The 27,015-nt window shown below is 49.5% G+C and overlaps 1 protein-coding gene across 1 annotated transcript; it reads left to right on the top strand.

The window, feature by feature from the left end:
* The first annotated feature begins 1,874 nt into the window (after positions 1-1,874).
* On the top strand, positions 1,875-24,981 carry ANKLE2 (ankyrin repeat and LEM domain containing 2). The gene is made up of 13 exons (XM_045815657.2): positions 1,875-2,095; positions 7,979-8,452; positions 11,563-11,769; positions 12,930-13,123; positions 13,205-13,393; positions 15,758-15,880; positions 17,389-17,455; positions 18,225-18,397; positions 19,854-19,960; positions 20,861-21,051; positions 21,482-22,130; positions 22,795-22,926; positions 23,318-24,981. Exons 1-13 carry the CDS (start codon positions 1,909-1,911, stop codon positions 23,520-23,522), a joined length of 2,898 nt encoding a protein of 965 aa, XP_045671613.2. The 5' UTR covers positions 1,875-1,908; the 3' UTR covers positions 23,523-24,981.
* The last annotated feature ends 2,034 nt before the right edge of the window (positions 24,982-27,015 follow it).

Here is a 27,015-nt window from a genome sequence, read left to right as displayed (position 1 = left end):
TTCCCTTTTAAATATACACAAAATTTACAGTAAAAGATGTTTAGTGTCCAGTTTGGGGAGTCTGGCATCCACCAGTGTGTACCCAAGCAAGACAGGGAGCATTTCCCTCACAATAAGGGTTCTCTCATGTCCCACTCAGACGGGGCCCCTGCCCGGATTGCTATCACCACAAGCTTTGGCTGTTCTCGAGACTCTTACGAACGGACTGTACAGTACGCACTTGTGTTTGGGGGGGATCCTTGTGGTCAGTACGGTTCTGAGGGTCATCCATGTTATTTCTGAATCTAGTTGCACCGTAGAATTTCAAATGACAGGTCCACAGTTTGGCGTTGATCCAAACACCCGGGCGCTTCCTGTGTGGGGCCGCGGCAAACGGTGTGGACGTCCACCTTCGGACCTAAGAGCACTGCTGAGCCACAGAGCCGCGGCGTCCACCCCGGGGAACCGCCTCCCCGTTTCCGGAGTGCTTGACTGCTCCCACTCCCGCCAGCACCGTGCGAGGGTGCCACAGTTGTCCACCTCCTCACCAGAAGTAATTCCGGTGCGTGTACAGCAGTGCTCATGGTGGGTTCAATCTGCATTTCACTCACCCTCCGATTTACTGACTCTTCTTTTGTGCCCAATGCACTGTCAGTACCAACCTCATTAAATGCGTTTACCAAGGATGTCACATTTCTTCAGGGTTTTGTGTGGTGTTTTTTTTTTTTTTTCATTAAAAATGTATGAGTTACAGTAAGATTCACCCTTTTTCTGTGCACGTCTGAGAGTTTTGACAAGCATATGGGGTGCTTCCCTCGGCCCCTGAAGTCCCCCAGGCTACTTTATACAGTCGAGCCCTCCCGGCCCCCGCGCCAGCGTGGGAGGAACGGAGCCCGGAGCCCGGCCGGACACCTCCGGCACAGCTGCTCGCACCCACTCCTTCGGGAAGCCCTCCGCGCCCCCAGGACTCGGCCGGGGGAGGCCAGCTGCACGGTTAAGGTCTCGCCCGAGGGCCTTGCTCCGGCGTGCAGAACCTTGTTCTAAAATCGTGCGCCGGCAGAAACTCCGCTGTCTCAACGGGTGTCCAGGAGAACCAACCAAGTCCCGACTCTCGCCTGGAGAGCCTTGGTCGCGCCGACCCCGCGAGCCGCCGTTTCCACTGGGACCGGGCGGAGCTGGGGCGCTCTCAGCGGCACCGCCCCGCAGCCCGCTGAGCCCCAGGCCGCCCCCGCCCCGGGCCGCGCGCCGGGCCACCGGAACCCGACCCCGCTCCCGGAACCCCCCTCCGGACCCTGCCCCTCTCCCCGAGCGCCCCCCGATCCCCGCCCCCCCCTCGCCTCAGGACCCTGACTCCAGGCCCCGCCCCCCCAGACCGCGCTCTCCGGACCCTCGTCCCCCAGACCCAGCTCTCCGGACCCTGCCCCCCCCCCCGACTCCGGGACCCCCTACTGCCCGCCCCACCAGACTCCGCCCTCCGAACCCCCGCACCTCGCCTCCCGAACCCTGCCTCCAGGCCCCGCCCCCCGAACCTCGCCCTCCGGACCCCGGTCCCCCAACCTTCGCCCGACCCCGAAACCCGCCTTCCAGACCGCCCCTCTCCCCGGCCCGCTCCGGGAGCCCCCTTTCGCAGCACGCCGCGGCGGTGGAGGCCGCCCGTCCCAGGACCCCCGCGACTCGAGCTGCCCGCGCCACTGCCTGAAGGCGCGCTCGACCACCACGCGCCGTCAGGGACTGGGGCCCCGGCCGCGCTCCCTTGCCGGGCCACCGGACTCGGGGGCGAGCGCCCCGACCCGCGCGTGCGGTCTCGGCCCCGCACCGGCCAGCCCGCTGTGCGGCGCCGGCAGGCAGCGGCGCGGGCAGCTCGGGCCGCGGGGTCCTGAGGCGGGCGGCGTCCTCCACAGCGGCGGCGGCGGCGGCCGGGCGGCGGCGATGCTGTGGCCGCGGCTGGCGGCGGCTGAGTGGGCGCCACTGGTGTGGGAGCTGCTGGGCGCCTCGGTGCTGCTCATCGCGGTGCGCTGGCTGGTGCGGCGGCTGGAGAAGCGGCCGCGGGGCCTGGGCCGGAGCGGGCCCCCAGCCCCGCCGCCCGGCGAGGCCACGAACTCGGCCTTAGACCCAGGTGAGGCCTGTCCGCCGGTGGGCCCGCGCCCCTCGCGTCGCCGTCGCGGGCCTCCTCCGCTCCCGTCGCCGGGCCTCGGCCCCCTCCCCGCCCCAGGCCCGTCGCTGCGCTGGGCCTCCTCTCCTTCCCTCCCTTCCCCCGGCCTCGGCCCCCCGCCCCTCCCCGGGTCCCCTCCCTTCCCCGGGCCTCGTCACCCTCGCCTCCCCGGGCCCGTCGCTGCGCTGGGCCTCCTCTCCTCCGCTCCCGTCGCCGGGCCTCGGTCCCCTCCCCGCCCCTCTCAGGCCTCGGTTTCCTCCCCTCCACGAGCCCGCTGCCGTCGCTACGCTGGGTTCCTCTCCCACCCACCCCGCGTCGCCGGGGCTCGGCCCCCTCCTTCCCCCTCCCTGGGCCCGGGCTCCTCCTGTCCCCGGGCCCCCTCCCCTCCCCGGGCCTCGGTTTTCTCCCTTCCCTGGGCCGGTCGCTGCGCTGGGCCTCCTCTCCTCTTCTCCCGTCGCCGCCGGGCCTCGCCCCCCGCCCTCTCCGGCCCGAATCTGGGGTTCTGGGGAAAGACCCAGAGTAAGACTCTGGAGTCTTCAACACACCGACGGTGGGAAAGCTGGGAGCTCCGGTGGCTTGTCTCTGGGCAGTTTTCGTTAGGATCCTAGTGTGACCAAGGCGCCCTTCTGCGGGGTCCCGCCGTCTGTGCTCGTCTCCTTCGTGGTCTTGCTCCCCTGTCCTGTGCTGCAGCAGTGGGCTCGCCGGATCCTGCGCGCCCTGCATGCCTTCGGGGCCCTTCTCGTTCACGTGTAGTTCGCTTTCTTGCGCGAAAGTTTGGGTTCTTTCCGCAGCATAAACGATAGTTCCTCAAAGACTCTGAAAGGAGGGCGAATTTTAGTAGCAGAAAGTAAAGTTGATGAGCCCACCATGGAATCTCAGGGCTAACAGGGCCCATAGGGATGACTTCCTTCTCTTGTCCTGGCTGAGAGCGCAGGAGGGAGGCAGAGGCCAGCTGGGAATGCGGGCCTCCGGACACCAGGTCCACCTGTCCCCTATCCTCTTGGTTGATGCTTGTTTTACCTTCTCTCATCCCCTTAAAGTTTCAGCTGGCATTTTAAAAAAGATTTTATTTATTCATTTGATAGAGCACAAGCAGTGGGAGCTGCAGATAGAGGGAGAATGAGAAGCAGGCTCCCCGCCAAGCAGGGAGCCCAACTAAGGACTTGAACCCAGGACCCCGAGATCATGACCTGAGCTGAAGGAAGATGCTTAACCACTGAGCCACCCATGCGCCCCCTTAGGTGGCATCTTGAGTACATAGCGTGCCGACTTGTCCAGTTACAGTCAGCCTTGTACCAAGTAACTGTCCAACACCAAGACTACAGATTCCCCAGATGCTAAAGCTAAATGATGTGTGTGTCCAGTAGGGCATGGGACTAAGAGATTAGGGTTTGGAGTGTCTTTTTTTAATGAAAAATTTCCTTTTTAGTTTTTAATTTTCTATTTTGAAGTCATTTTAGACTTATAAAAAATTACAAAAAAGAGTATGAGTCAAATACACACATATGAAAAGATGCTCAACGTTTCCAGCCAATAGTGAAATATAAATTAAACCTAAAATGAGATATTACACCCATTAAAATGGCTAAAATGAAAATACCACAAGATGCTGGTGGAAATGCTGAGAAAACGGTCTCTTATTTATCGCTGGTGGAAACAATAAAGGCTCACCCACTCTGAAACCAGTCTGGCAGTTGCTCAAAAACGTAACTGTGCACTGCTTTCCTGGGCATTTATCCTAGAAAAATGCAAACTTACTTCTACACAAAAACTCGTAAGTGGGTGCTTACAACTAGTTGTAACTGTAGTGTCCAAACACTGGAAGCAGCCCAAATGTCTCCTGAGGGCTGAATGGCCAAACGGACTGATCTGTGATCATATTCACACCATAGAGTGCTGCCCAGGTGTGAAAAGGAAGGAAGTGCTGGTGGGTCTCTAGGGCATTACGCTGAATGAAAAAAGCCAATCTGAGAAGGTTTGTAGTGTATGATTCCATTTATAGTAACATTCTTAAAAAAATTACAGCGATAGAGAACAAATTAGTGGTTGCCAGGGTTTGGGGACAGTGGAGGAGGTTGGGGGTAAGGGGGTAAGGGGACAGCAGATCTTTGTTACGGTCGAACAGTTGAACGGTTTATTTTGAATTTATACGTGTGGTGGATGGTCGTGGAATTCCATACGAAGACAGCAGAATGATGCAGGCCGTGGCGAAGCTTGGCCCCTGTCCATTTCCTGATGCGCTACAGCGTTTAAGATGTCACCAGTGAGGGACGCCACGGACTGTCCATAGTGTTTTTCAACTTGAGTTTATAATTTTTTCGAAATATAAAGTTAGATCCAGTATACCATTCACTTAGATTCCCTGATGTTAGCGTCTTACATCATCACTCTAAGTAGGACAGCCTGGAAGTGTTCGTTATTCACCTTGCAGACCTGACTGGGTTTCCTGTATTGTCATCTTTCTCTGTGTCTCGGTCAGTCAGGGTCGGACAGATACTTCGGATTCTAGTCCAAGGTTCAGCAAACCACATCCTGTCAGACAAACCCAGCCCCCTCCTGTTTTTGTAAAGTCTTACTGGATTTATAGCTGTTCTTGAGTGTTGGAGAGAGCTTATGGCTCCCAAGCCTCAAACCTAGCCTGAGGCCCTTTACAGAAGTCTGCTGACTCCTGTTCTGGCCTCCCCCGCCCCTTGCTCGTAGCTCCCTTTTGTCACCCGGATTTCCTTAGCCACTGTCTCTAATTATTACTGATTTACTGATTCCTAGAGTAGGCATAAAGTAGCTTCAGAATCGCTGACCGGTAGAGTGCATAGCCACGTACTGTTTCTCATTTACTAGGTTAGTTCTGTCCCACCCGTTATGTTTCTAATTTGTATTCCACTTGGGGGGCCTTCCCCCATCTTTTTGTTTATTGTTTTTTAGTATGTGGATCACAGACCCGTTTCTTAAAGTCAGAACACATGAAATGCTACTCAAAGTGTTGCCCTCCCCTGGGCTGGCCCTCTATTCATTCTTCCTATCCAGTTTCCACCGTCTGCCCCACGTACCCAAGCGCGTTAGTTTCTGCTTCATTCTTCATTTTGTACACATGAGCAAATACTTGTATATTGTATTACGAATATTAATTACAGTGTTATCGTTTTTATTCAAATTGACTTTCTAGCATATTCTGTGATCTGCAAGGTTAATAAGCCTGGGTTAGTAACCAGAACTGACACTTAGGATAATTTGTCAGTGTCAAACACAGCAGCGCAGAGTTGACATGTATTATTTGGTCTAATTTTCATTGCAGCCTAAGAAGGAGAGCTGTTATTACGTCCATTTTATAGATAAGGAAACGGGCTTAGAGTTTGCATAACTTGTCCAAGGTCACATGGTTAGTGCTGTGACGTAATGTAATTGTTCTGTTTAGTGCTTGCTTGGCTGCAAAGACAAAACCGCTTAAGACTAGCCCAGGTTAGAAAGATAGCTTTAGAGCAAAGACACGGGAGTGTTACGAAAGCTGGACTTTCGTGGGAATGGATGCAACTGTATTTGGAGCGTCTCTCCCACCTGTCCCGACCCCTTGGGTGTGGCTCTTACCCTGTGCCTTTCATACCAGTTCCTATCACTGAGCTGCCTCTGTTGCTCAGGTACCAGGGGAATCTGCTTAGGTACCCTCCCCGGGTAGAATCCTGTGGTCAGTAGGCCACCTCCTTCAAGTTCTTTGGCAGTTTTTTGGGACTGTGCAGTATCCCCTTTGCAAATAAGTAACAGCCATTTTTGAAACCTTGGAGTTAGGTGGGGAGAGGTGGCATTAAAAGTTAAAAAAACAGGGGCGCCTGGGTGGCACAGCGGTTAAGCGTCTGCCTTCGGCTCAGGGCGTGATCCTGGCGTTATGGGATCGAGCCCCACATCAGGCTCCTCCACTGGGAGCCTGCTTCTTCCTCTCCCACCCCCCCTGCTTGTGTTCCCTCTCTCGCTGGCTGTCTCTATCTCTGTCGAATAAATAAATAAAATCTTAAAAAAAAAAAAAGTTAAAAAAACAAAACAAAACACAGGGGCGCCTGGGAGGCTCAGTCCATTGAGCTCTGGCTCTTGATCTCAGCTCTGGCTGAGATCTCAGGGTCATGAGTTCAAGCCCTGCATTGAGCTCCGTGCTGGGTGTGGAGCCTACTTAAAAAATACATACATACATACATACATACATACATACACAGAAATAGGGTAAGGTAATGAAGTCCTTGCTTGTAGTCATCATCCAGCTACAACAGATATTAATATTTTGTGAATCTTATATTTTTCACTGCCCCCCTTTTTGCTTTCCTGCTAGAGTAATTCTTTATTTTTTCAAAAGATTTATTTTTTTATTTTAAAGGGAGAGAGAGAAGCTCAGGCAGACTCCCACTGACCACAGGGCTTGATCTCACGACCCCAAGATCGTAACCTGAGCCGAAGTCAAGACTCAGACACTTACCCAACTGAGCCACCCAGGCACCCCTAGAGTAATTTAAAGTTAATCTTGAATGTTCCATCATTTCACCTGAAAATACCTCTTAAAACTCTCGACTCCTTGGTTTCATTGATACATTTCTGTGTGCAATTCTTTCTTCATCCCTTCTAGGAGAAACTCCTAGAAAAAGAGAAACTCTTTTTCTCTCCTGTTTTTTAATCCTTTGTGTTTGTTCCTTGTTATACCTGGTGTATTATTGGTGTTATAATCACCATCTATGTGCTTATGAATCTCAGATCTGTTACCAGCTCGGAACTTGTAAATCTTGGACTTGAAAATTGAAATGCCCAGTTAGTGGCAGTAAGGTGTTTCTGATGCTACAGTGCCTAAGTCTCCCTCTGTCTATCTCTAGTATTCTCTGTCTCAGGTGGAGTCACTCCTAGGCATCTAGACTGGAGATCTGGATGTTACTCTAGGCTGACTGCACTCCCTCAAACCCCTCCCATGGCATCCTATCCATCTGTCCTTAAGACCTCCAGTTCTAATCTGAGCCCTCATGTCCAGCCCCGTTATGACAGCACTAGTCAGTGCCCCCTTACTACTTACCTTCTTCCCAATTCTTGCTAACCACGCTTAAACCTGTAATGCATAGGTTTAACTGCTCTTTCTCCAAAGGTATTGATTAAAGCTCTTACTCTAGCTCAGATCCGCTTGTTGGGTAGGTGTGTAACTTGAACGAGTTATTTAGTGTCTCTGTGATCTGGGTTCTTCATCTGTGAAGTGGGAGTGAACAGTAGTGATAACCTGCCGCACGGAAAAATCCTAGTGCGTTTACACTAGAGCCAGGCACTTGGAAAGACCCCCAAAATGTTAAACGTTAGCTCCTTGCTCTTAGTGTTAGCAGAGTGATTGCCAGAGCTATCTTTGTGACTCCTCTGGTTAAACCTTTGCGTAATTTCCCTTTATTTATGGAATAGAGTACAAATATATCTGTAGGATTTATTTCTGGAGTTGGGTGTTTGGTGGCTATTGTTCACTTGCCCTCTTCCTTGGGTTTGTTCCACATTACACTCCAGCAACGCATGAGTGTGCCTATTTCCCCACTGTGCTTACCTTCCTAGAATGTTTGTGTGAATGTATCACGTAATAGTACCAGGTTCTAACATTCTTGTCGAGGTGAACCAGAAACTGCTTGTTTTAATTTTGTTTAGATTATTAGCAATTTGGAAACCAAGAACTTCAGAAAGTTCTCATAGAGGGCTGATAGACTACCAAAAATACGGAGTGACACTGGATTGAAATGAGACTGAAGCCAGCTTTTTTTGCTACTGCTGTGTGGTTTGTTTTGTTTTGTTTTTTAATAGGAAAAGATGTACTTATAACCATCAGATTGATTTCTGTTGTCTTGGGCCTAGGTGAAATGACAATGGATGCCATCTTGGCACGACTGAAACTCCTGAATCCCGATGACCTTAGAGAAGAAATTGTGAAAGCCGGATTGAAATGTGGACCCATTACATCAACTACCAGGTTCATTTTTGAGAAAAAATTGGCTCAGGCTTTATTAGAGCACGGAAGAACACTGCCTTCACATCCTCCCGGCCTCGACACCTCAGGTGCCACCACTCTAAGCCAGGGTGCACAAAGGATTTTGAAGTCTGCTGTAGGGAGCCAGGCCGAGCCGGTCGGCTTGTCTGAAGACAGAGATTTTGGTTATAGCGTGGGCTTGAATCCTCCAGAGGAAGAGGTCGTGACGTCTAAGACCTGCTCCGTGCCCTTCAGTGCTGCCACTGGAGTCAGTGGCCACAAAGCTGTGGCCAGGGCCTCTACAGAGCCGCCTCTGTACTATGGGGTGTGCCCGGCGTACGAGGACACCCCAGCGAGAAATGGTAATGTTACAAGCACCTGGTGTTTCTTACACAGGTGGTCTGTGGACAGCAGGGGAAGGTGATTTTGAAAATCTCAGACCACAGAGAAGAAAATAATTTAATCACCATAATTTCACCACCCCAAGTGAACCATTGTTAGCATTTTTATGTAGAACTCTGCTGAATTATTTGTAAATGTATATGTGAATTTTTAAAAATGAAGAAAATTGGGTTCTGTGAGACATGCTTCACTTACAAATAGATTTTGGCTAGCTGCCATTTGCTGATTAATTATTTCCCTTTTTTTTTTCCCCAATAGAATATGAACACCTTTTATGTAACTAATGCAGCTATAAGTACTTTTGAACATCAAAGAGTTACAATTTTTTAAAAAGATTTTATTTATTTGAGAGAGAGAGTGAATGAGTGAGCCTGTGTGAGCGAGCGTGAGCTGGGGGGGAGGGACAGAGGTACCCCAAAGAATTGCAATTTTAAACAAAACTAAAGTAGATTTAGCACTGGAAAGAATTAATGAAAGCCTGATGTTGATTAGAATTCGGCAATTACAGGCTGTCATTATTGTGATATTTGTGGTGGTACCCTGAAATAGGTGATTTGTTAGACATATTATGTACCATGAGTAGAATGGAATATTATTCAACTGTAAGAATTTTTTAGGGGTGCCTGGGTGCCTCAATTGGTTAAATGTCTGCCTTCAGCTTCGGTCATGATCCCGGGGTCCTGGGCTTGAGCCTCGAGTCAGGCTCCCTGCTCTGTGGGGAGTCTTCTTTTCCTTCTCCCTCTGCCCCTCCCCTTTGTGCACGCATTCTCTCTCTCTCACTCTCAAATGTTTAAAAAAAAAAAGTTTTTTTAAAGAAGGTTTAGTGACACCAGAAATGGTCATGATGCAATTTCTAATTTTTATTATAAAGTTGCTTTTTGTAAAAAAAAAAACATATTTACATGTTTTACATTTACAACTTACATAAAACATAAATTACATATATAGTATATAAAGTAAAAGTGAAATGTCTTTCCTCCTCTCCACCCAAATCTTACTCGAATTAACCACTTTATAACTGCTTTTATGCATCATTCCTAACCCTCCTATATTTTATTTATATATATATATATATGAATTCAGATTTTTGTTTTTAATATATTTTCATTTAAATTTAACAGATCTATATATAAAAATGTGCCTTATGTTTATTTTCATAAAAATGGTAAGTAGAAGTGTTGGGTCAAAAGGAATGCATTTTTGGGGGGGGCACCTGGGTAGCTTAGTCGTTGAACATCTGCCTTCAGCTCAAGTTGTGGTCCCGGGGTCCTCCGCTGGGAGCCTGCTTGTTCCTCTCCTGCTCCCCCTGCTTGTGTTCCCTCTCTCGCTGGCTGTCTCTCTTTCTCTGTCAAATAAATAAATGAAATCTTAAAAAAAAATAAGAAAAGGAATGCATTTTTAAAACGTTGAAGGCCACTGCCCTCCAAAAGGCATTAGCATTCACTGTGTTTGAGAGAGTGACTTTTCCAGTCTGTACAGTACTGAACCCAACGTTTTAGGTCTATAAAAGGGAAGGCGGGTGTCTTGTTTCCGCTCTTGTCAGCCATGCTGCATGTTCTGGAGCTTCCCTCTGTATCTTTTGAATAACAGAGACCTCTGTCTTGTTGTAGGTGGGTTCCTTTTTTATATGGTTGTGGTTTAATTGGGTGCGTCTTTTGGTCATATCTGTTGACCATTTTTATTGGGCAGTGGACGTTATTCTGTTATATTGCTTAAAAAATTTTTCTCCCCTTAAAAAATTTTTTTTCGTCCCCATCTGTCATTTGTATTTTATGTATTTATGAGAGTCTCTTATGGATTTGATTATGAGAGTTCCCCTACCTAACTTTAATATTTTTTTGTAATTGGAACTTTCTTTTCCTTAATGTAGTCTTGGTTTCTTGGCATGTTTAGAAAGGCATTCCCCACCCAAAATTATGTTTAAAATTATTTTCTTAACATTCTTTGCTAATACAGTCATAATTTTTAACTTGCTTTTATTATTTTTATTTAGAGCATTGATCCAGGAATTTCATTTTTCAGTATGATATAGTATCCTTAGATATAAAGTTAACACATGTGAAAAAAAAAAAGTTAACACATGTGTACAAATATACATCTTTATATCCATGCCCATACATACGATCAAGCTTATTGTGTTCTTTTGACTTGCTAAGGCCCTTTTTCTTCAAGATTAAAAATCTGAAATATTGGGGTACCTGGTTGTCTCAGTCGGTGGAGTGTGCAACTTTTGACTTCGGGGTTGTGAGTTTGAGCCCCATATTGGGTGTAGAGCTTACTTAAAAATAAAGTCTTTAATGTATGCTCAGTGGGTTAAGCGTCTGGCTTCGGTTCAGGTCATGATCCCAGAGTCCAGGGATCAAGCCCCGCACAGGGCTCCCTGCTCAGCGGGGAGCCTGGTTCTCCCTCTCCCTCTACCTGCGGTTCTCCCTGCTTGTGATCTCTCTCTGTCAAATGAATAAATAAAATCTTTAAGAAACCCACTTTTTATTAATTTTTAAAAATATTTTATTTATTAGAGAGAGAGAGAGTGCAAGTGGAAGGTGGGGCAGAGGGAGAGGGAGAAGCAGGCTCCCAGCTAAGCAGGAAGCGTGGTGCGGGGCTCGATCCCAGGACCCTGGGATCATGACCTGAGCCGAAGGCAGACGCTTCACTGACTGAGCCACCCAGGCACCCCCACCCAAAATCTTTAAGAAAAAAATCTGAAGTAATGAGAGAAAAATGAGACAACTGGGTAGCAGTTGTTTATTATGAAACCCATGGGGGCGCCTGGGCGGCTCAGTCGGTGAAGCGTCTGCCTTCGGCTCAGGTCATGATCCCGGGGTCCTGGGATCGAGCCCCGCATTGGGCTCCCTGCTTAGCGGGGAGCTTGCTTCTCCTTCTCCCTCTGCCTGCTGCTCTGCCTGCTTGTGCTCTCTCTCTCTTTCAAATAAATAAATAAATAAATAAAATCTTAAAAAAAAAAAGAAAGAAAAAAGAAACCCATGGTCTTCAGGTATGAACTAAAGGTGTGAAGTGACAGTGACTCTGGTTACTCCTGTCTAATTTTCCTGTTACTTTTCCCATGCAGAAAAGATTCATGTTTATGAAGACAAAAAGGAAGCATTGCAGGCTGTCAAAATGATCAAAGGATCTCGATTTAAAGCTTTTTCAAGTAGAGAAGATGCTGAGAAATTTGCCAGAGGAATTTGTGATTATTTCCCTTCTCCAAGCAAAGCCTCTTTACCACTTTCTCCTGTGAAAATAGCACCGCTCTTCAGCAGTGGTGGACTGAAAGGTAATGTTATAGGGGCTCACTTCTTGGTGTTACTGTCAGGTGGGCCCCAGGGGTTTGCGCTCTCTTCCCCATGTATTGTAATTGGTTTTCTCCTTGAGAGAAGGCAAGTCTGCTGGGAAGTAGAGAGCTAAGGCCCGGGCGTGGAGAATGGGTCAGTCACCTGGTCTGGGAATGACCCTGAGGAGAGAGGCAGTGGGACACTGAGTGGGCCGGGCATCTGCTCCAGGCCTTGAAGCTGACAAGGCCAAGGGAGAAGCAGCTGAGGGGCCCTTGTATTCTCCTCCCTTTGTTTCCCTTGCTCCCTGCTGCCCCTGGGACTCAGGGGCTTTGTTAGATGCTGAGACTTGTCTGCTTCCCGCCTGAAGCTACACCTGCTTCTGGGGCTGTGCCACCTGCTTTGATCCAGACAACCCTGCAAAGTTGAGCTCCCCTGCAGGCCCTGTCCAGTCAGAGACCTGACCATACCCTCTCTGGCTCCAAACCAGGGTCTTGTGAGAGGTCTTTTCAGTCGGCACGGTGCACAACCCCAGCAGCCTCTAACTTCTGCCTAGCCTCCATCTTGTCCCCTCTAGGCGCTCACAGTCGTCCAGTTTCCCAGGCCGGCTGGGGCTCCCGGGAAAGGCACCTTTTCCTTGTGGACATAAGGCCTTCCGTCAAAAGCCCCATCTGCCTGCTTTCCTCTGTTTCCTTACTCGGCCTTACACAGGTGCTGCTTAGAGGGGAACCAGAGTGGTTTTGAACAGTTTGCAGTTTGTGAAAATACTCCTCTAGAGATTGCTTTCAGACATTCTAGGTGGTTGTGATTAAACAACAAAATCACTTTTGGCTCACTCTGCCTTAATGGAAACGCTCTGTGTGCTTGGAAGTTCTTGTGTGGTTGCTGCTGGTGTGCCCTTATCCCTCCTCACACAGCCTTCCACAGCCTGAGTCCAGTCAGGTCCTTTTGTTCTTGGACTCACGCCGTAGGGATGTTTGTGCCACGTTGTTGGCTAGGACATACGCCCTTCTGCTGTTCATGCTAATTGATTCTTACTTGTTACTCCCAACTAGGTTGTAAGCTTCTGTGGGAGAGATTTTTGTTGCCCTCAGTCTAGCACACAGTGGGTGGGTGATGAGAACATGTTTGTGAAGTGTTCTTAAATTCTGTCTCTTAATGACAGACGGCTTATACCCATCTGAGTCAGAAACGATAAACAGAGAACGAGCAAACAGTTATAAAACCCCCCGTACTCAAGATCTCACTGCCAAACTTCGAAAAGCTGTGGAGAAGGGAGAGGAAGAGACCTTTTCTGATCTCACCTGGAGTAACCCCCGGTATCTGATTGGTTCCGGGGACAATCCAACCATCGTGCAGGTAAGCCTGCTTCCAGGATTATTAGCATCAAGAGACTGTGGTTGACAAAAGTGGAGCTCAGAATCTGCAGTTTTCTTTCAGGAAGGGTGTAGGTACAACGTTATGCATGTTGCTGCCAGAGAGAATCAAGCTTCTATCTGCCAGCTGACTCTGGAGACTCTGGAAAACCCTGAGTTTATGCGGCTCATGTACCCAGACGATGACGCGAGCATGCTGCGGCAGCGCATCTGTTACATCGTTGACCTGTACCTGAACACCCCTGACAGAGTGGTGAGTGCGCCTCGGGACGGGGCTGGCCAGCGCCACACGAGATTTGGGTCTGCATCCCACTGCTCGTGGAGAGGAGACGCACGTTCATTGAGCTCAGCTAGCTTAGAAAGGGGTGGATGACGGGATCCACTCACACCCGAGCGTTCTGCCGCACCACGCACGGTGCCCCTGAGTCCCAGCTGTGTGCAAGGACGGGTCCCTCCGGGCCTTTTTCCAAAGCGGCCTGAGCTGGGCTTTGATGGGAGGAGGAGCCAATGTCAAAATCTAAAGAGAGAAGAAAGTAAAAGGGTTTTGGTGCCTTTTATTCTAAGATTCTATGTATTATCATTTTTTTCCCCCACTTAATATCAGGAATATTTCCTGCGGAGTTTGACATTTCAAAGGGTTGGTTTTTAATGGTGCATAGGCTTACATAAGAATTCTTAAAACAGAAGAATTTTACATATTTATAGAAGGCAGAACCCAGTGATAGCCTAGAGCCAAGAATTGTAAGCTCTGAGCAAGCCTAGGAGTTTGAAAACTTGTGGTTGGCAGGAAAGGGAGTAACAGAAGCTTGTTGGAGTGGGGCGTGGCTTACTCTTTCATGACATGTGTCGAATGTGACACACTGAACTCCAGAATTGCAAAGCAAGGATAACTTCTAAATTAACAAGAGAGAAAAGGTGGAATAAAGATAAATTTGGCCATGCTAGCACAATTATAGAAGGAAATAAAAGATTAAACAATGATTATATGAAAGCAACAGTAAGTATAAAATAAGACAGAAGGAGCAAAATCAGAGCAATGTCTGTTAAAACGAAGGGTGAACAGAGTCAATAAAGAAGGTTCCTGACTTGATTAGTACAATCAGGAAGTGTGACTTGAAAAATATAACAGAGAAGTGCGTGCCCTACAGAAAATACAGCTTTTCTTAATGTCTATGCAGTATTCACAGAAAATGTGCATATGCACGTCCACAGGGAACACTTAATACATTCTTGAAATTAGATGTTATAGGCCATCTTTGGCCATAACTAAGAGTAGGAGCCTGTTTAAGTGTTGGCCACACATATTTGGATTATTGAGAAAGCACAGGAGCACAACAGAGACCAGCATGGTGAGAAGCAGGGCTGGGTCAGCCAGCAGTGTCGGGAGAACCCAGAGCCTGTGTCTGTGCAGGGACAGCAGTTCCCGGCAGGAACGACGAGAGAGGCTGCGGTCGAGTTTGCAGATTTTGGAGCAGGTTAGACGTCCATACAAACGTATGGACGTTATGTGGTGTGAGGGAGAGGAGCGGCCAGAAGGAAGCAGAGGTGTTGAGGTCCCTTTGAGGTTGGATGCTCTGAATGAGTGGAAACATCGACCCCTGATCTCCAAAGACCATCCATCATTCTCCCACCTCTGCAGGCCGGCAGGGGAGATCAGGCTATTAATAGAGCTTGGGCCACAGAGCTGGAGTTGTCTCAGGTAGAACATGAATCACAGTCCTAATTCGGAGAACGCACTAGGGCAGATCAGCAAAGGACAGCCTGTTTTTATAAATAAAGCTTCATTGGAACACAGCATTGCTCATTCTCACTGTGTACTTTCTGGCCGTCAGTTGAGAAGGTTTGCCAACCTGGACGAAAGGGCAGGATGCAGTTAGAGACGCTGCTGTAGGCAAATGTCCAGACTTGTCCAGGTTCACGTGGGAAGTTGTATGAAATGGTGAGATGGTCCTAGAGGGTGTGGAGCAGGGGATGGGAGCTACCTTGAGGGTATTTGCTCACACAAGATCAGTTGGGTCACCTAGTGGGAGACAGACGAGCTGGCAGTGTGAGTGCAGGAGCAAGGCCCATGAGGAGTCTTGGTAGCTTGGGCAAGAAACCAAGGGGATGGCAGTGTGGCATACAGAGGGCAGGGATGACCTGCCAGGGACTTCAGAGCTGGGATCCGCCATCCTTGGTAATCATAGGTGGACTGCACGGCCATGTTTCTAGCTCTGGTGGCTGTGAGTGGGTTCTGTTTTACATGTGCTGCATTTGAACCGGTGGTCATTCAAGTGAGGGTACCGAGAGGGGATTTGCTGTGTAGCTCTTGGGCTCTGGGATGCTGTTACCCTAAGGCCCACTGATCTTTAGGCCTTAGTCGAAGGTATCTGGGGAGGGGTGCCACTGAGGGCAAGTCAGAGCATTGACAAGCATCTTGGGGTCAGGAGTGGAGAGTTTCATTTACTGGGTATTAGCCACTAGAGAGAGTTTTCTTCGGGTACAGACCAAGGTCATAGACTTTGTTTTATTCTGGGTGTTGCCTCCATCTGTTTATTTCACCTTTTTTTTTTAAAACATGAAACGTGTTTTTATGAAACAAACATAAAGAAGTATTCTTTCTCTGCACCTTTCTCAGGGCTATGACACGCCGTTGCACTTTGCTTGTAAGTTTGGGAATGCAGATGTGGTCAATGTACTTTCTTCACACCCTTTGATTGTAAAAAACCCAAGGAATAAATATGATAAAACACCTGAAGATGTAAGTATTTATTAAAATGCTGTTACTGTAGTGTTAGACATGAAAATATGTGAAATTATGGTCTTGATCATAGTTACTGTGAAGTCACATGCACCGTGAAGAAGACACATCTGTAGACTCAGGAGGAATGAACCACCCATGTTTGCTGATTTTATTTTCCTGAATCCAGTGATTATTTTTTCTCAGCAGCTCATGGTTTTTTATCAGGTTCTCTCTGTGCGTACCTCAGTTGACAGGAAACTGGAGAACGGAGGATGTGGTGGTGATGGTGGTGATGGTGTTGGTGGTGGTGATGGTGAGGGTGGTGATGATGGTGGTGAGGATGGTGATGGTGAGAATGGTGGTGATGGTGAAGGGGTGGTGGTGAGGTTGATGGTAGTGATGAGGATGATGGTGTTGGTGATGGTGGTGAGGATCATGGTGCTGAAAGCAGCTGACATGTGCTCAGTTCATTATGTACCAGACGCTGTCCTGAGCCCCTCCCAGGTATTCTCAGCTGACCCATACAAGTCTTGTCAGCATTGATATTGGCAGTGGAGCAAAATGTGGCTCAGAGAGGGCAGAGGTACGTCTGTGCCTGCGAGGTGGGAGGGAAGTGGACCTGGCCAGAACTCAGATGGGTGATTTGTCCTGGGTGTTGGAGCTGTGGGCCTGCGGACCTGGACCAGGACCTGGCGTAGTTGCTGTGGTTACATAGAGAGTGCACTTGCTATGGAAACCATAGAATACACAAAAGATAAAGTTCACCATTCTGCAACTCAGAAATTACCATTATTTTTCACGTAGCTGACTCAACTTTTTGTGTGCCTGGGTGTGCCTGTTTCTTCAGTCTAGAGCGGTATTTGGTGACTGGTATTCTTAAAGCATTTGCTGTTCCTCACAGTCAGTTATACGTTTTAAAAAAGAGTTGCACTGCTTACAGGGTTTCACCTCCTTAGTTGGTTTCTCTCACAGGCTGGCAGGAGATGGTAATTTTGTGGCTCCTTTCTTATTTGAAGATGACTTTTTTTATTCCAGCAAAGATGTTCTTGTCACTACAGTTCTGTAAGGAAGAAAGTTGACTCCTGCAGTAGCAAGAATAAAACACTGTGTTGCGTGCTAAATAGGAATTCTGTTTTAATCCAGCCAAACAGCCGCAACAGACAGGCCCCCAGCATCGGAGCACACGGAGCTGGAAATTACAAGCGTCTCTGCCTGTGTCTGCCCTGACTGATAGTGCCTTTCCTGGCAGAAAACTAGAACGTGCAGGGTAGCACGAAGAAAGACAATAAAATTCACCCACGGAGTTTGTTCTTGTCCTGACCCCTTCAGCTCTTACAGAACATTTTGGAAGAAAGATTGTACTGTTCAACACATGTATTTTGATTGTGGGCTTCATGAAATTATCAGCATTAGGACACTATCCTTGTTTTGTTAATCTTAAAACTTGCTTTTATAAAATTATTTTAATGATAAAATGTGACACATTAAGATATAGACTGTTCACATACTGTGTTTTTTTTAAATAGGTCATTTGTGAAAGAAGCAGAAATAAGTCTGTGGAACTGAAGGAGCAGATTAGAGAGTACTTAAAGGGTAAGGTGGGCCTGGCGCTTGGAGTGTGAGGACTGCCAGTGGGAAGGCCCTGGGCTGCCTAAGCCTGGCCTTACATCGCGGGAGCAAGCTCCCCTCTCAGGCGGACAGCCCTTCTCAGGGTGATCTGCTTCCTGAACCCCCAGCTCACATGCCACGTGTTGTCATATAATCCCTCCTTTGGTGCCTTGAACTTGTCTGGGAGACGGCAAGTTGTCATTTGACTGTTGTTCATGGCATCACCCTGTAATCCCTGCAGGTATCGCACATGGCAGGTCCCTCTGGTCCCTGCTCCCCAAGCACAGCCTGCCTGCACATTGGCAGAGCGGAGGGTGGGAGGAGCTCTTTGGTCTGGCGGTTGGTTGGCTTGTCAGTAGCTCCCTGTCAGCCCTTCCGTGTGCTGCCTTCTGCCCCACGGCCTATCTCTCCTTTAACAGTTCTCAGGCTCCCACGTATGTTAATCTTGGTCACACAGGTCCTGCCTCTCAGTCTGTTTAGTACTTGGGGGTAAAGAAGGGTGTTTGCTGCTCTCCTTCCTTCCTTCCTTTTACTTTTCCAGCGGAGGAAGAATGTGGGGCTAGTTAAGCAAGTCTGGCAAAAACTGGCCTCTCACCCAGAACCTCCGGTGCCAGAGCTTCTGCAGCCTTTTCATCACTGGATCGCATGCAAAGCCCCTGCTATTTCTCGGGCTGTTTACCAGATGGCTGACACAGCCGCTGAGGTGAGGGCCTGCCCAAGCAAGTGCCTTACCTGGGGTGTCTCCTCCTCCCAGGCCACTACTACGTGCCACTCCTGAGAGCCGAGGACACATCGTCTCCAGTGATTGGGGAGTTGTGGTCCTCAGACCAGACGACCGAGACCTCTCACATCGGCCATGGTGGAGGCGGCCCCAGAGACCCTGTGCTGACCTTGCGAGCCTTTGCAGGGCCCCTGAGCCCGTCCAAGGTAAGTTACTGTAGAAGCTTCTGGAACCAGCTCCTGGCTGTCCCCACCAGAAGTCCTGAGTACTCCAGCTCTTGCTTTGTGTTTGGTCTTGAGACCGGGACTCGTGGAATCCCAGTGAGTTGGTGATGAGGTTTGAGAACGTCTGCTGGAGAAACAAGAGTGTCTTGACCCTGTTCCTCTCTGGTCAGCCGGGGTGGGTGTGGTGGTGCGCCCACACTTGAGAGAAGCGAAGTTTACCTGGGCTAACCCGCCATCATCACCTGGTTCTTCTGTCCATATCAGTGGCCCTTCTCGTGGCACATGCCGGTCTTGCTGGGCTCTCCATTCCCACATTCCTGGATGTGTATTGTCACTAGGAAACTTCGATGTACAAACTGAAGGTCACCGTCTGGGCTGAAGTGTTTCATACGCTGTGTGTCATCTTTCTTGTTAAAGATTTTAAAGGGGTGCCTGGCTGGTTTGGTTGGTGGAACGTGTGACTCTTGATCTCGAGCTTGTAAGTTCGGGCCCTGTGTTGGGTGTGGAGATTATTTAAAAATAAAATCTATTTTTATTTTATTTTATTTATTTATTTATTTGCCAGAGAGAGAGAGACAGCCAGCGAGAGAGGGAACACAAGCAGGGGGAGTGGGAGAGGAAGAAGCAGGCTCCCAGCGGAGCAGGGAACCTGATGCGGGGCTCGATCTCAGAACCCCGGGACTGTGCCCCGAGCCGAAGGCAGACGCCTAATGACTGAGCCACCCAGGAGCCCCTTAAAAATAAAATCTAAAAAAAAAAACCAAAACACTTAACATGAGATCTACTGTTCATAACAGAATTTAAAAGTAATAGTTATTTTTTAAAGATTTATTTATTTGAGAGCAAGAGAACAGGGGGAGGGGTAGAGGGAGAGTGAGAATCTCAAGCAGACTCCCCAGTGAACGAGGGGCCTGAGACAGGCCTCGATCCCACAACCCTGAGACCATGATCTGAGCCAAAACCAAGAGTCAGATGCTTAACGAACTGTGCCACCCGGGCGCCCCAGTGTTAGTAATTTTAAATAATTAGTTACTTGCTGTTATGGAAGTGTCTCCAAAAACAGGTGTTATCAGTCAGGGTTAGATTTGGTTGCATAAAACAAAACTCTAATATGGTGACATAAAAACGTAAACCTGCATTTTCCTCTTGTGTGATGGGAAAGTGACTTGAGGCCGTCAGTGTGGCAGCTCTGACCCTCACAGCCCAGCCGGGGCCACTGGAAAGGAGCAGGGCTGCTCCCCTGTGGAGCCTTGCCAGAGCCCCTTCGTGCCACTGTCATCACGTGGCCCTGAGGTCGGTCCAGCTACCACACGGGAGGGCATGTTGCCCAGGTACGTGAGGAGGAAGAGGGATGCTGGGAGGCACTCAGCCGGCTCTGTGGTGCTGTTGGCTCCTGTGACTTGGGTGCAGAGCACAGCTCAGTACGTTTTCTCCTCAGGCAGAAGATTTTCGCAGACTCTGGAAAACGCCACCTCGAGAGAAAGCAGGCTTCTTTCACAATGTCAGGAAGACGGATCCAGAAAGAGGCATCGAGAGGGTGGGAAGGTACTGGCTGGCTTAGTGTGAAGGGACAGGAGCTGAGTGGCAATGTCGTTTTGTACGCTGCATGCTTTTATGTTGGTTGAGTTCAGAAACCAGTTACAGCTGCAACATTACCATTCCTGAAAAGTGTTTGTGGGGTTGGGGTGGGGGGATGTGAAGCCTTTTGACTGCAATCTGATTCCGGCGAACGTGGCACACACGTGCCCGCCATAGTGGTCCCTCTCCAGGCAGAGACCAATGGGCAGGGCGTCCAGGGCGTGGCAGTGTTTTGTATCATGGGCCAGACGGTGGGTGTCTTCTTGGCAGTAAAGCAGGAAATAAAACACAAGAGGCGGGTGTCGCTAGAAGCTACCAGTAAAAAGTCCCTGAAAAGTGTTTTTTCCATAGTCAAGAATCTAAATTACAGTGTAATCAAATAAAGCTACGTTGAATTGTTTTAGAACTTTTTCTCAAAATACACACCTAGTTTCAGGTTTACAGCTTGAACTTGACAAGGACTTCCAAATTTTTATGTGCCTGAGCAAAACCAGAATCCTCTCCAACTTTATACGGTTGTTTTAAGGAAATGAGAAGGCCGGTCTGTTCATGGGGTTTCATGTCTGACCTGCTGCCCCTGTAGCTTCTGGTGCGAGTGGAGCGGTCGAAGCCCCCTTCTCTCGCCAGGACTTTAGTGCGTTCAGTGCGACGGCCCATGACAGAAACACGGCTTAGTCTTGTCCTACTTGAGAAAACGCAAAGTACTATTTTAGCCCCAGATTTACAATAAAATAATAATCATAACCAAGATTACAGGCATTGTTTGGCACTTCCAGCGTAAAGTGGCTGTTTTCTGTGTAGTCAGTTCTGTGAGTTTGGGTTTTTACACTTTGTTTTCCGACTGATGGATTGTACTTACTCTTGCAGGGAGCTGGCTCATGAGCTGGGGTATCCCTGGGTCGAATACTGGGACTTTCTGGGCTGTTTTGTTGATCTGTCTTCCCAGGAGGGTCTGCAAAAACTAGAAGAATATCTCACTCACCAGGAAGCAGGCAAAAAGGCCCAACAGGACTCAGGAGAAAATGAGGCCTGTCGTCAGGAGAACCCCTCTGCCTTTGGTAAGGACACGCAGACGTCTGTAGGTTCTCGGGACTCGGACCCTGTCCTGTGGCCGCAGACCGAGAAGTGCGTCCGTGTGAAGAGCTGACGGCCCCTGTCGCTCATGTTCTCAGCCCCCGCTGTCCTAGCAGGTTGGATGGGAGGTGTCAGCCACTGTCACATCCCATGTGGGCCTGCCCTTGGCCGCGGCTTCCTTCTCACTTTCCTGCCTCTGAAGGTGGGGTGCTGGACGCTGTTGTTTCTGTGTGCAGGGTCCTGCCTGGCTTTTCCTCAGGGGCAGCGCAGGCCTGTGTCTGGGAGTCTGAGGAGGTGGGTCTGGAGGAGAGGGCGGTTTGGTGCTGGTCCTGGGGACTTACCGCTGTACTGCGTGATCCCTCGTGGGCCACGTCCCCCACACCTCTGAAGAGCTGCTCTCTCTCTCCCCGGTAGGCCGTGCTCGTAAGTGCAGCAATTCCATCTCTGTGAGGGCGTTTCTGGATGAAGACGATGACTTGAGCTTGGAAGAGATTAAAAATCGGCAGAACACAGCTCGAAACAACACCCAGCCCACAATTAGCGCTTTTGGGGATGCGAAGTGTGACATCCTTCCCTTGGAGCAGGAGACCAACCTTATAGAAGCCGCCACGCTGCCCAGCCCCCACAGCAGCAAGAATGGGTTCTGTAGCCCCCTGAGCGGCGGCCGAACCCTGGGCAGGAAGAAGCCAGAGGCCCCGAGCGCGGGGGAGGCTCTCCTCTCGCCAGTCTCAGGCTTGACAGTCGAGTTTGATAAACTGAATTTGCAAGATCTAGGAAGTAACTTTTCTAAGACACCAAATAAAAACATGAAAACTAGAGACAAGAAGAGCTTGACATCAAGAATGGATGCCGTCGAGAGTGACTTGTTAGAGCTGCCTGCTGCTGACACAGTTACAAATAACCAAACCAGGACAGAAAGCGAAATGTCGGCCGAAATGGCTAAAATACGTCTGGGTCCCCACGCTCCCGTGCAAGAGGCTCAGCAGCGCTGTGGTTCCTTGTCCTCAGAGCGCTCAGGGGTCCCCACTGCGAAGGAGCCTGTCCAGAGGCTCTTCCTTTTTGGGTATGAGTAGGGCGTGTGCGCATGCCTGAGGCCATGGGAGTGAATGTGGCGTGTGCCTGATGCTGTGGGCGGCCGTGGGGGTGGACATGCGCTCACGTGGTACCTCCCTGGTGTTCTTCACCCTTCTCTCTACCCACAACTTGGTTGGCCGTGTTTTTCCGGCTCCCATCTCTTCCATGAGTTGGTAGCTCTTGGTGCTCTGTTGCGATCATCCACGTTGCTGGGAGACGTCTTCTCCTTTCCAGCTCAACCCCATGTCTTGTGCTCCTCCCTGGGGAAGTAGTCCTCCCCAGAAGGACTGGAACTGTATCAAGAACTCAGTGTGTTTTAGCAAAAAAGACCATCTTGGGGTAATCTTAGCCTCCCAGGGGACGGGCCTTCTGGGTCAGCCTTCTGGTCAGTGACCCTGGAGGTAGAGATACTCGGTATTGGGTCCACCACATTCCCTGTGGGACAGTGCGTCCTGTCTGCCACCGTGCCCTCTGTCCCTCACGGCCCGCATCGCGGCCCCGACAGCTGACACGTGCGGTTGCAGAGACGGACCAGCAGCTCCATGCCTCTGTCGGCCCTCCTGCTCCTGTGCTGGGCTCCTGAGTGGTGGTGTGGGAAGTGCTTTTAATCATGAGCATTTCTGCTTTTTCTTTCCTTTTTCCCTGCCTCGTAGAGAGGAGCCGTCAAAACTGGATCGGGATGTTCTGGCAGCTCTGGAGTGTACAGTTGTGGACCCTCAGCAGTACCCAGCCGTCCACAGATGGAAGAGCGCCGTCCTGTGCTACTCCCCCTCGGACAGACAGAGGTCAGTGGCCTGCGGATAACCTGTCTTACACAGGGCTCGTTGGTAGCTGGCGTCCGGATGGTCCGGTTGCGATTGCCATGTGTTCATGCAGTGGTTCACCTGGAACACAGGTTAGCCGGGCTGACGCAGCTCCTGACATGGCCGTGGCTGGCTGACCCTGCCCAGACAGGAGGTGTCCAGTCGGGTGGAAAGCAGAAGGGGTGCTGCTGACAAGGTGGGGGTGCAGGGTGGAAGCAGCCGGGAACCCTGGTCAGGGCCACACGGGACTCGTGTGGAAAATCGTGGGTTCTGAGGTTCGCAGCACCTCTTCTGGAAACATGTGGTCCGCCAGGGCTTGGGTGCAGGGTCCGTATCACCGGCGGTGCTGACAGACCTTTCTCGGTTTCCTCAGTTGGCCAAGTCCTGCGCTGAAAGGGAAGCCGGAGTCTCAGCAGCTGGATCTTGGTTGTCCCCACAGCTGCAGCCCAGGGAGAAGCCCCGGGAAGCCCGGGCCCACACCCCACTCCCCGGGCCTGGGCAGCCCTGGGCGCTATAGCCCCGCAAGCGGGGGCCACATCCGCAGAATGGCGCGGCTGGCCCAGCTCACAGCCTTGTAGGGCGCCTCGTCGTCGTCTTCGTTTTTAAAGGAGGAAGGCTAGTGTGTTTATTGCTAAAATTCTACCAAAAAGAACATATTCTGATTAATTTATTAGTCCTCATTTTGAGAGTAAAAGATTTTTAGAAAATGCAAATGTTTTGTATAAAATTTAGTTTTCTGGTGTTTTGGGAGAAGTTGATGGAAGCAAGTCCAGTTACAGACTTTCTGACAATTGTCAGTGTGTAACGACGTGGACGTCAGTGTGTCATTCCCAAGCATAGGACACCATTCCCAATCTGTGTGTGTCAGAAACGCGGGTGAACGCTGGAGCTGGGGCTGCCCGTACCTGCTCTCACTTCAGCTCCAGTCCTGCAGAAAAGATGAATTTCGTGCCGTCTTCCTGTTCCGGGAAGGGTCTCTGACTTTAGTTCCTGATAGAAAATCTTTGTTTTGCCGGTCGGTCCCAGTGGGTTAGACCAATTGATAAGATGGATGTCTGGGAGTAAATGAACCTGGAAGATGACTTGAGTCATTACAAACATTTAACCAGAAGATAAAACTAGCTTTTCTCTGGGACTAAATCCTCTGGTCTGTGGGAGCTCTGGGAGTGGTCCCAGCACGTGGCAGACCAGCAGCCGTAGGAGCCTGCACTGCAGTTACTTCGTTTGGTTCCGGGGTTGTGCCAATAAAATGATCTGTAAGCTCTCCGGTTTTGAAGTTTATTGCGTATTTCCAGATCACTGCTGGTGGATTTCCTTTATAGGAGAGGGTCGCGATTTAGTACGGCAACTAGAGGGTTATTTTTGGGTCCTGGTCAGTTACCTTACTGCATTTATTTTAGCTTCCCCTTGGCCATGACCTGCTGGGGGGCGTCTGCCTGGAGCATGGGGGTCTCCTTAGAACCACTGCCGTGACTGATACCCAGAATTACACACCTGGGTTGAGGGCTGACTTCTCTGCGGGGTACGTGACTGCTCACACACTGGTGGTGTTCCGTGAACATTTCCAGTGTTTGATCCAAAATGGAAAGCTCTACCAAGTTTTGCTAAATTCAGTGCCTTTTGTAAATCATTTTTTATTTTCCTGAAACTTGCTTTTTGCGAATATACAGTGATACTAAGTAGGTGTGAGATTTTTGTTGTTTATAAAAATTCTGAATTGGAACTTGTGTTTTAAAAAAAAAAGCTTATTTCTTTCGTGTGCTAACAAGAGACAGGTCAGGAATATTGGAATCAAGATTTGGATTTTAAAATTTAAAAGGTAGTTACACAGGGCATTTTCACTTGTGTAACAATCTAGATATAACACAGAAAAATACAGTCTATTCTAAAAGCCAGTGGCATTTATAAAAGGCATCTTTGTTCTTAAGAAATAGAATACAGATAGTACATTCACAGCGATGATCTGTCTTCTGTAAAATCCTCTTCTGTATGTTGTTGTAAATATTCAGATGGAAATTAAAAGTGTTTCTGTCCAAATTTTGGAGACTTTAGTTCTTGTTTTCTGAAGGTTTAGGTTATCTTTGCCTATTTCTCCATTTCTTTTTATAAGGTGGCCCTGGCCGCAGTGAATGCATTATCATGTGTCTTAAGGTGATTTTGCTTTCTATTTTAAGATACTTAATGAAATAAATTATTATTAAAACCATGTGGTAATAATTCTAAGCTTTCAGAAGGACTGCTGTCATGGGCGCCTAGGCAAAATGCCGTTTTTAGTAAAATCTTTAGTAGTAGTGTAATGAAACAATATGTTAACCTGATAGTGGTGAATTTGCTGCTTTTTGGGCCCTTTCGTTCCTAACGTGGTTGTGAAAAACTTGAACTTTCAGTTAAGCTAGCACAATTCATAATTGCCTTGGAAACGAGAAACTTTTCTTGTGACGTTAACAACTGGCGTGTAACTTCTTCAGTTCAGAAGAGGTGATGGGGACCCCTCTGCCACAGTGGGGTGGTGCTGTGGTGCCAGCCACGGGGGACACAGGGAAGTCCCATGGTCGTTGCCTGGGGACAGTCACCGCCAAGGTGTTGTAGAATGAGTGCCCACCCCGTGGGGCAAGTGTTGTTTTGCAGCCATCTTGGGAGCCTCCCGGTGAGAGCTGAACCTGGTGCCCGTATGCAGAGGGCGGGGAGAGACCAAATAAAGGGCCAGGCCACTCCAGTGTTGGAGGTGGCAGGTGTAATCCGCAGAAGAACTTTCGCACGAGGCTCGTCTTGGGTGGCAAAATGAATAGATCCCTGTATCCAGCCTCCCAGTCTGAAGAATTTATATAGAAGCCCTACCTGGCTCAGCCCCACATCACCATCTCAAGGCCATGTCCTTGGAGCAGCCTCTGGGACGGGACAGGTGAGCGGAATCCACACCAAGGATGGGAGGCCGTGACGAGCTCACGGGTCAACGGGCAGGCACATCTTTCTGAAGACCTTCCTCCTGAACAGCAAGGACCACAGACAGATCTCTTGAGTAATTCTGGGATGTTTCCAGCAACATCACAGCTTTCAGAGGGAACGGCGGTCTGTGGGATTACTGCCTTGACAGACTGTGGCTTCAGATGTCATCACTCACTGCCCTGTCGCCAGAGCGGGGTCTGCCCACGGGGCTCATCAAGGCACGCACTTTTCTTGTCTTACGCTGACGTTTGTGCATTTGTGCAAATCCCGTAAGGATTTTCTGATTTACAGATTGCGCTTATGATCCTTTCCTGACGGTCTCAGAAGAAAATATTCTGGAATAAACAGCACAGCACAAGAGGAGCCAGCTGCCGTCTTCCCACTGATGTCAGTTCAGGTGCCCTCATGTTAACATGGGTATCCTAACTTAGGATACTGTTGCTGACGTCTCAGAAGTCTGCAGTCATCTGTCTCACTGCAGAGAAGTTTCCATCAGGGGCTCCTGTGACCCCATGTCAACACCCACCTCTTGCTTCTCGGCTGCATCCCCCCACGTGGGCTCGTTTTCGGTTCCCAAAATGCTGCCCTGCTTCTCAAAGTTCAAGTGAAATGCCACCATAAAGGCAGATCTGAAGGGGCGCCTGGGGGGCTCAGTGGGTGAAGCGTCTACCTCTGGCTCAGATGATGATCCCAGGGTCCTGGAATTAAGTCCTGCAGTTAAGCTCCCTGCTCAGCGGGGAGTCTGCTTCTTCCTCTGCCCCTCACCCCACTCGTGTTCTCTCCAAAAAAAAAAAAAAAAAAATCTGAAGAAAAAGGAGATCTGAAGACGGTAGAGTGAGGCAGCTTGCAAACCCCTTGAGGGAAGAGGGAAGGGGACCTGCCACCTCCACCTTCAGGCGTGTGGGTCCGAAGGTCCAGGGCTCAGGCTCAGGGTGGGACCTGAGGCCTGTGTGGCCCTTGCTCTCCCATGCCTCCTTCACTCCTGGGGTCAGAGGTGTGTTACCTGCTACTTCTGTGCTTTGAGAAGTTGGCATAGCCCCTGGCTTACTTTCAAAACTGTCTAGAAAGTGGTGCGTGGTGGATGCCTGTGGAAAACCATTTATCTAGCTCGCTGTCCTGGGTCCC

The sequence above is a fragment of the Ursus americanus genome, chromosome 30, assembly GCF_024610735.1.
Source record: "Ursus americanus isolate L20-20 chromosome 30, mUrsAme1.1.p, whole genome shotgun sequence".
In the NCBI taxonomy this organism is placed as follows: Eukaryota; Metazoa; Chordata; class Mammalia; order Carnivora; family Ursidae; genus Ursus; species Ursus americanus.
This window is presented reverse-complemented; position numbering and strand designations above follow the sequence as displayed.

What these genes read in the sequence shown, in the direction of transcription:
- ANKLE2 (XM_045815657.2), top strand. Translation starts at nt 1,909, where the DNA reads ATGCTGTGGCCGCGGCTGGCGGCGGCTGAGTGGGCGCCACTGGTGTGG. An exon ending in TGAACACCCCTGACAGAGTG is followed by an intron (nt 13,394 to 15,757) that starts GTGAGTGCGCCT and finishes CACCTTTCTCAG; the next exon opens with GGCTATGACACGCCGTTGCA. An exon ending in ATGATAAAACACCTGAAGAT is followed by an intron (nt 15,881 to 17,388) that starts GTAAGTATTTAT and finishes TTTTTTAAATAG; the next exon opens with GTCATTTGTGAAAGAAGCAG.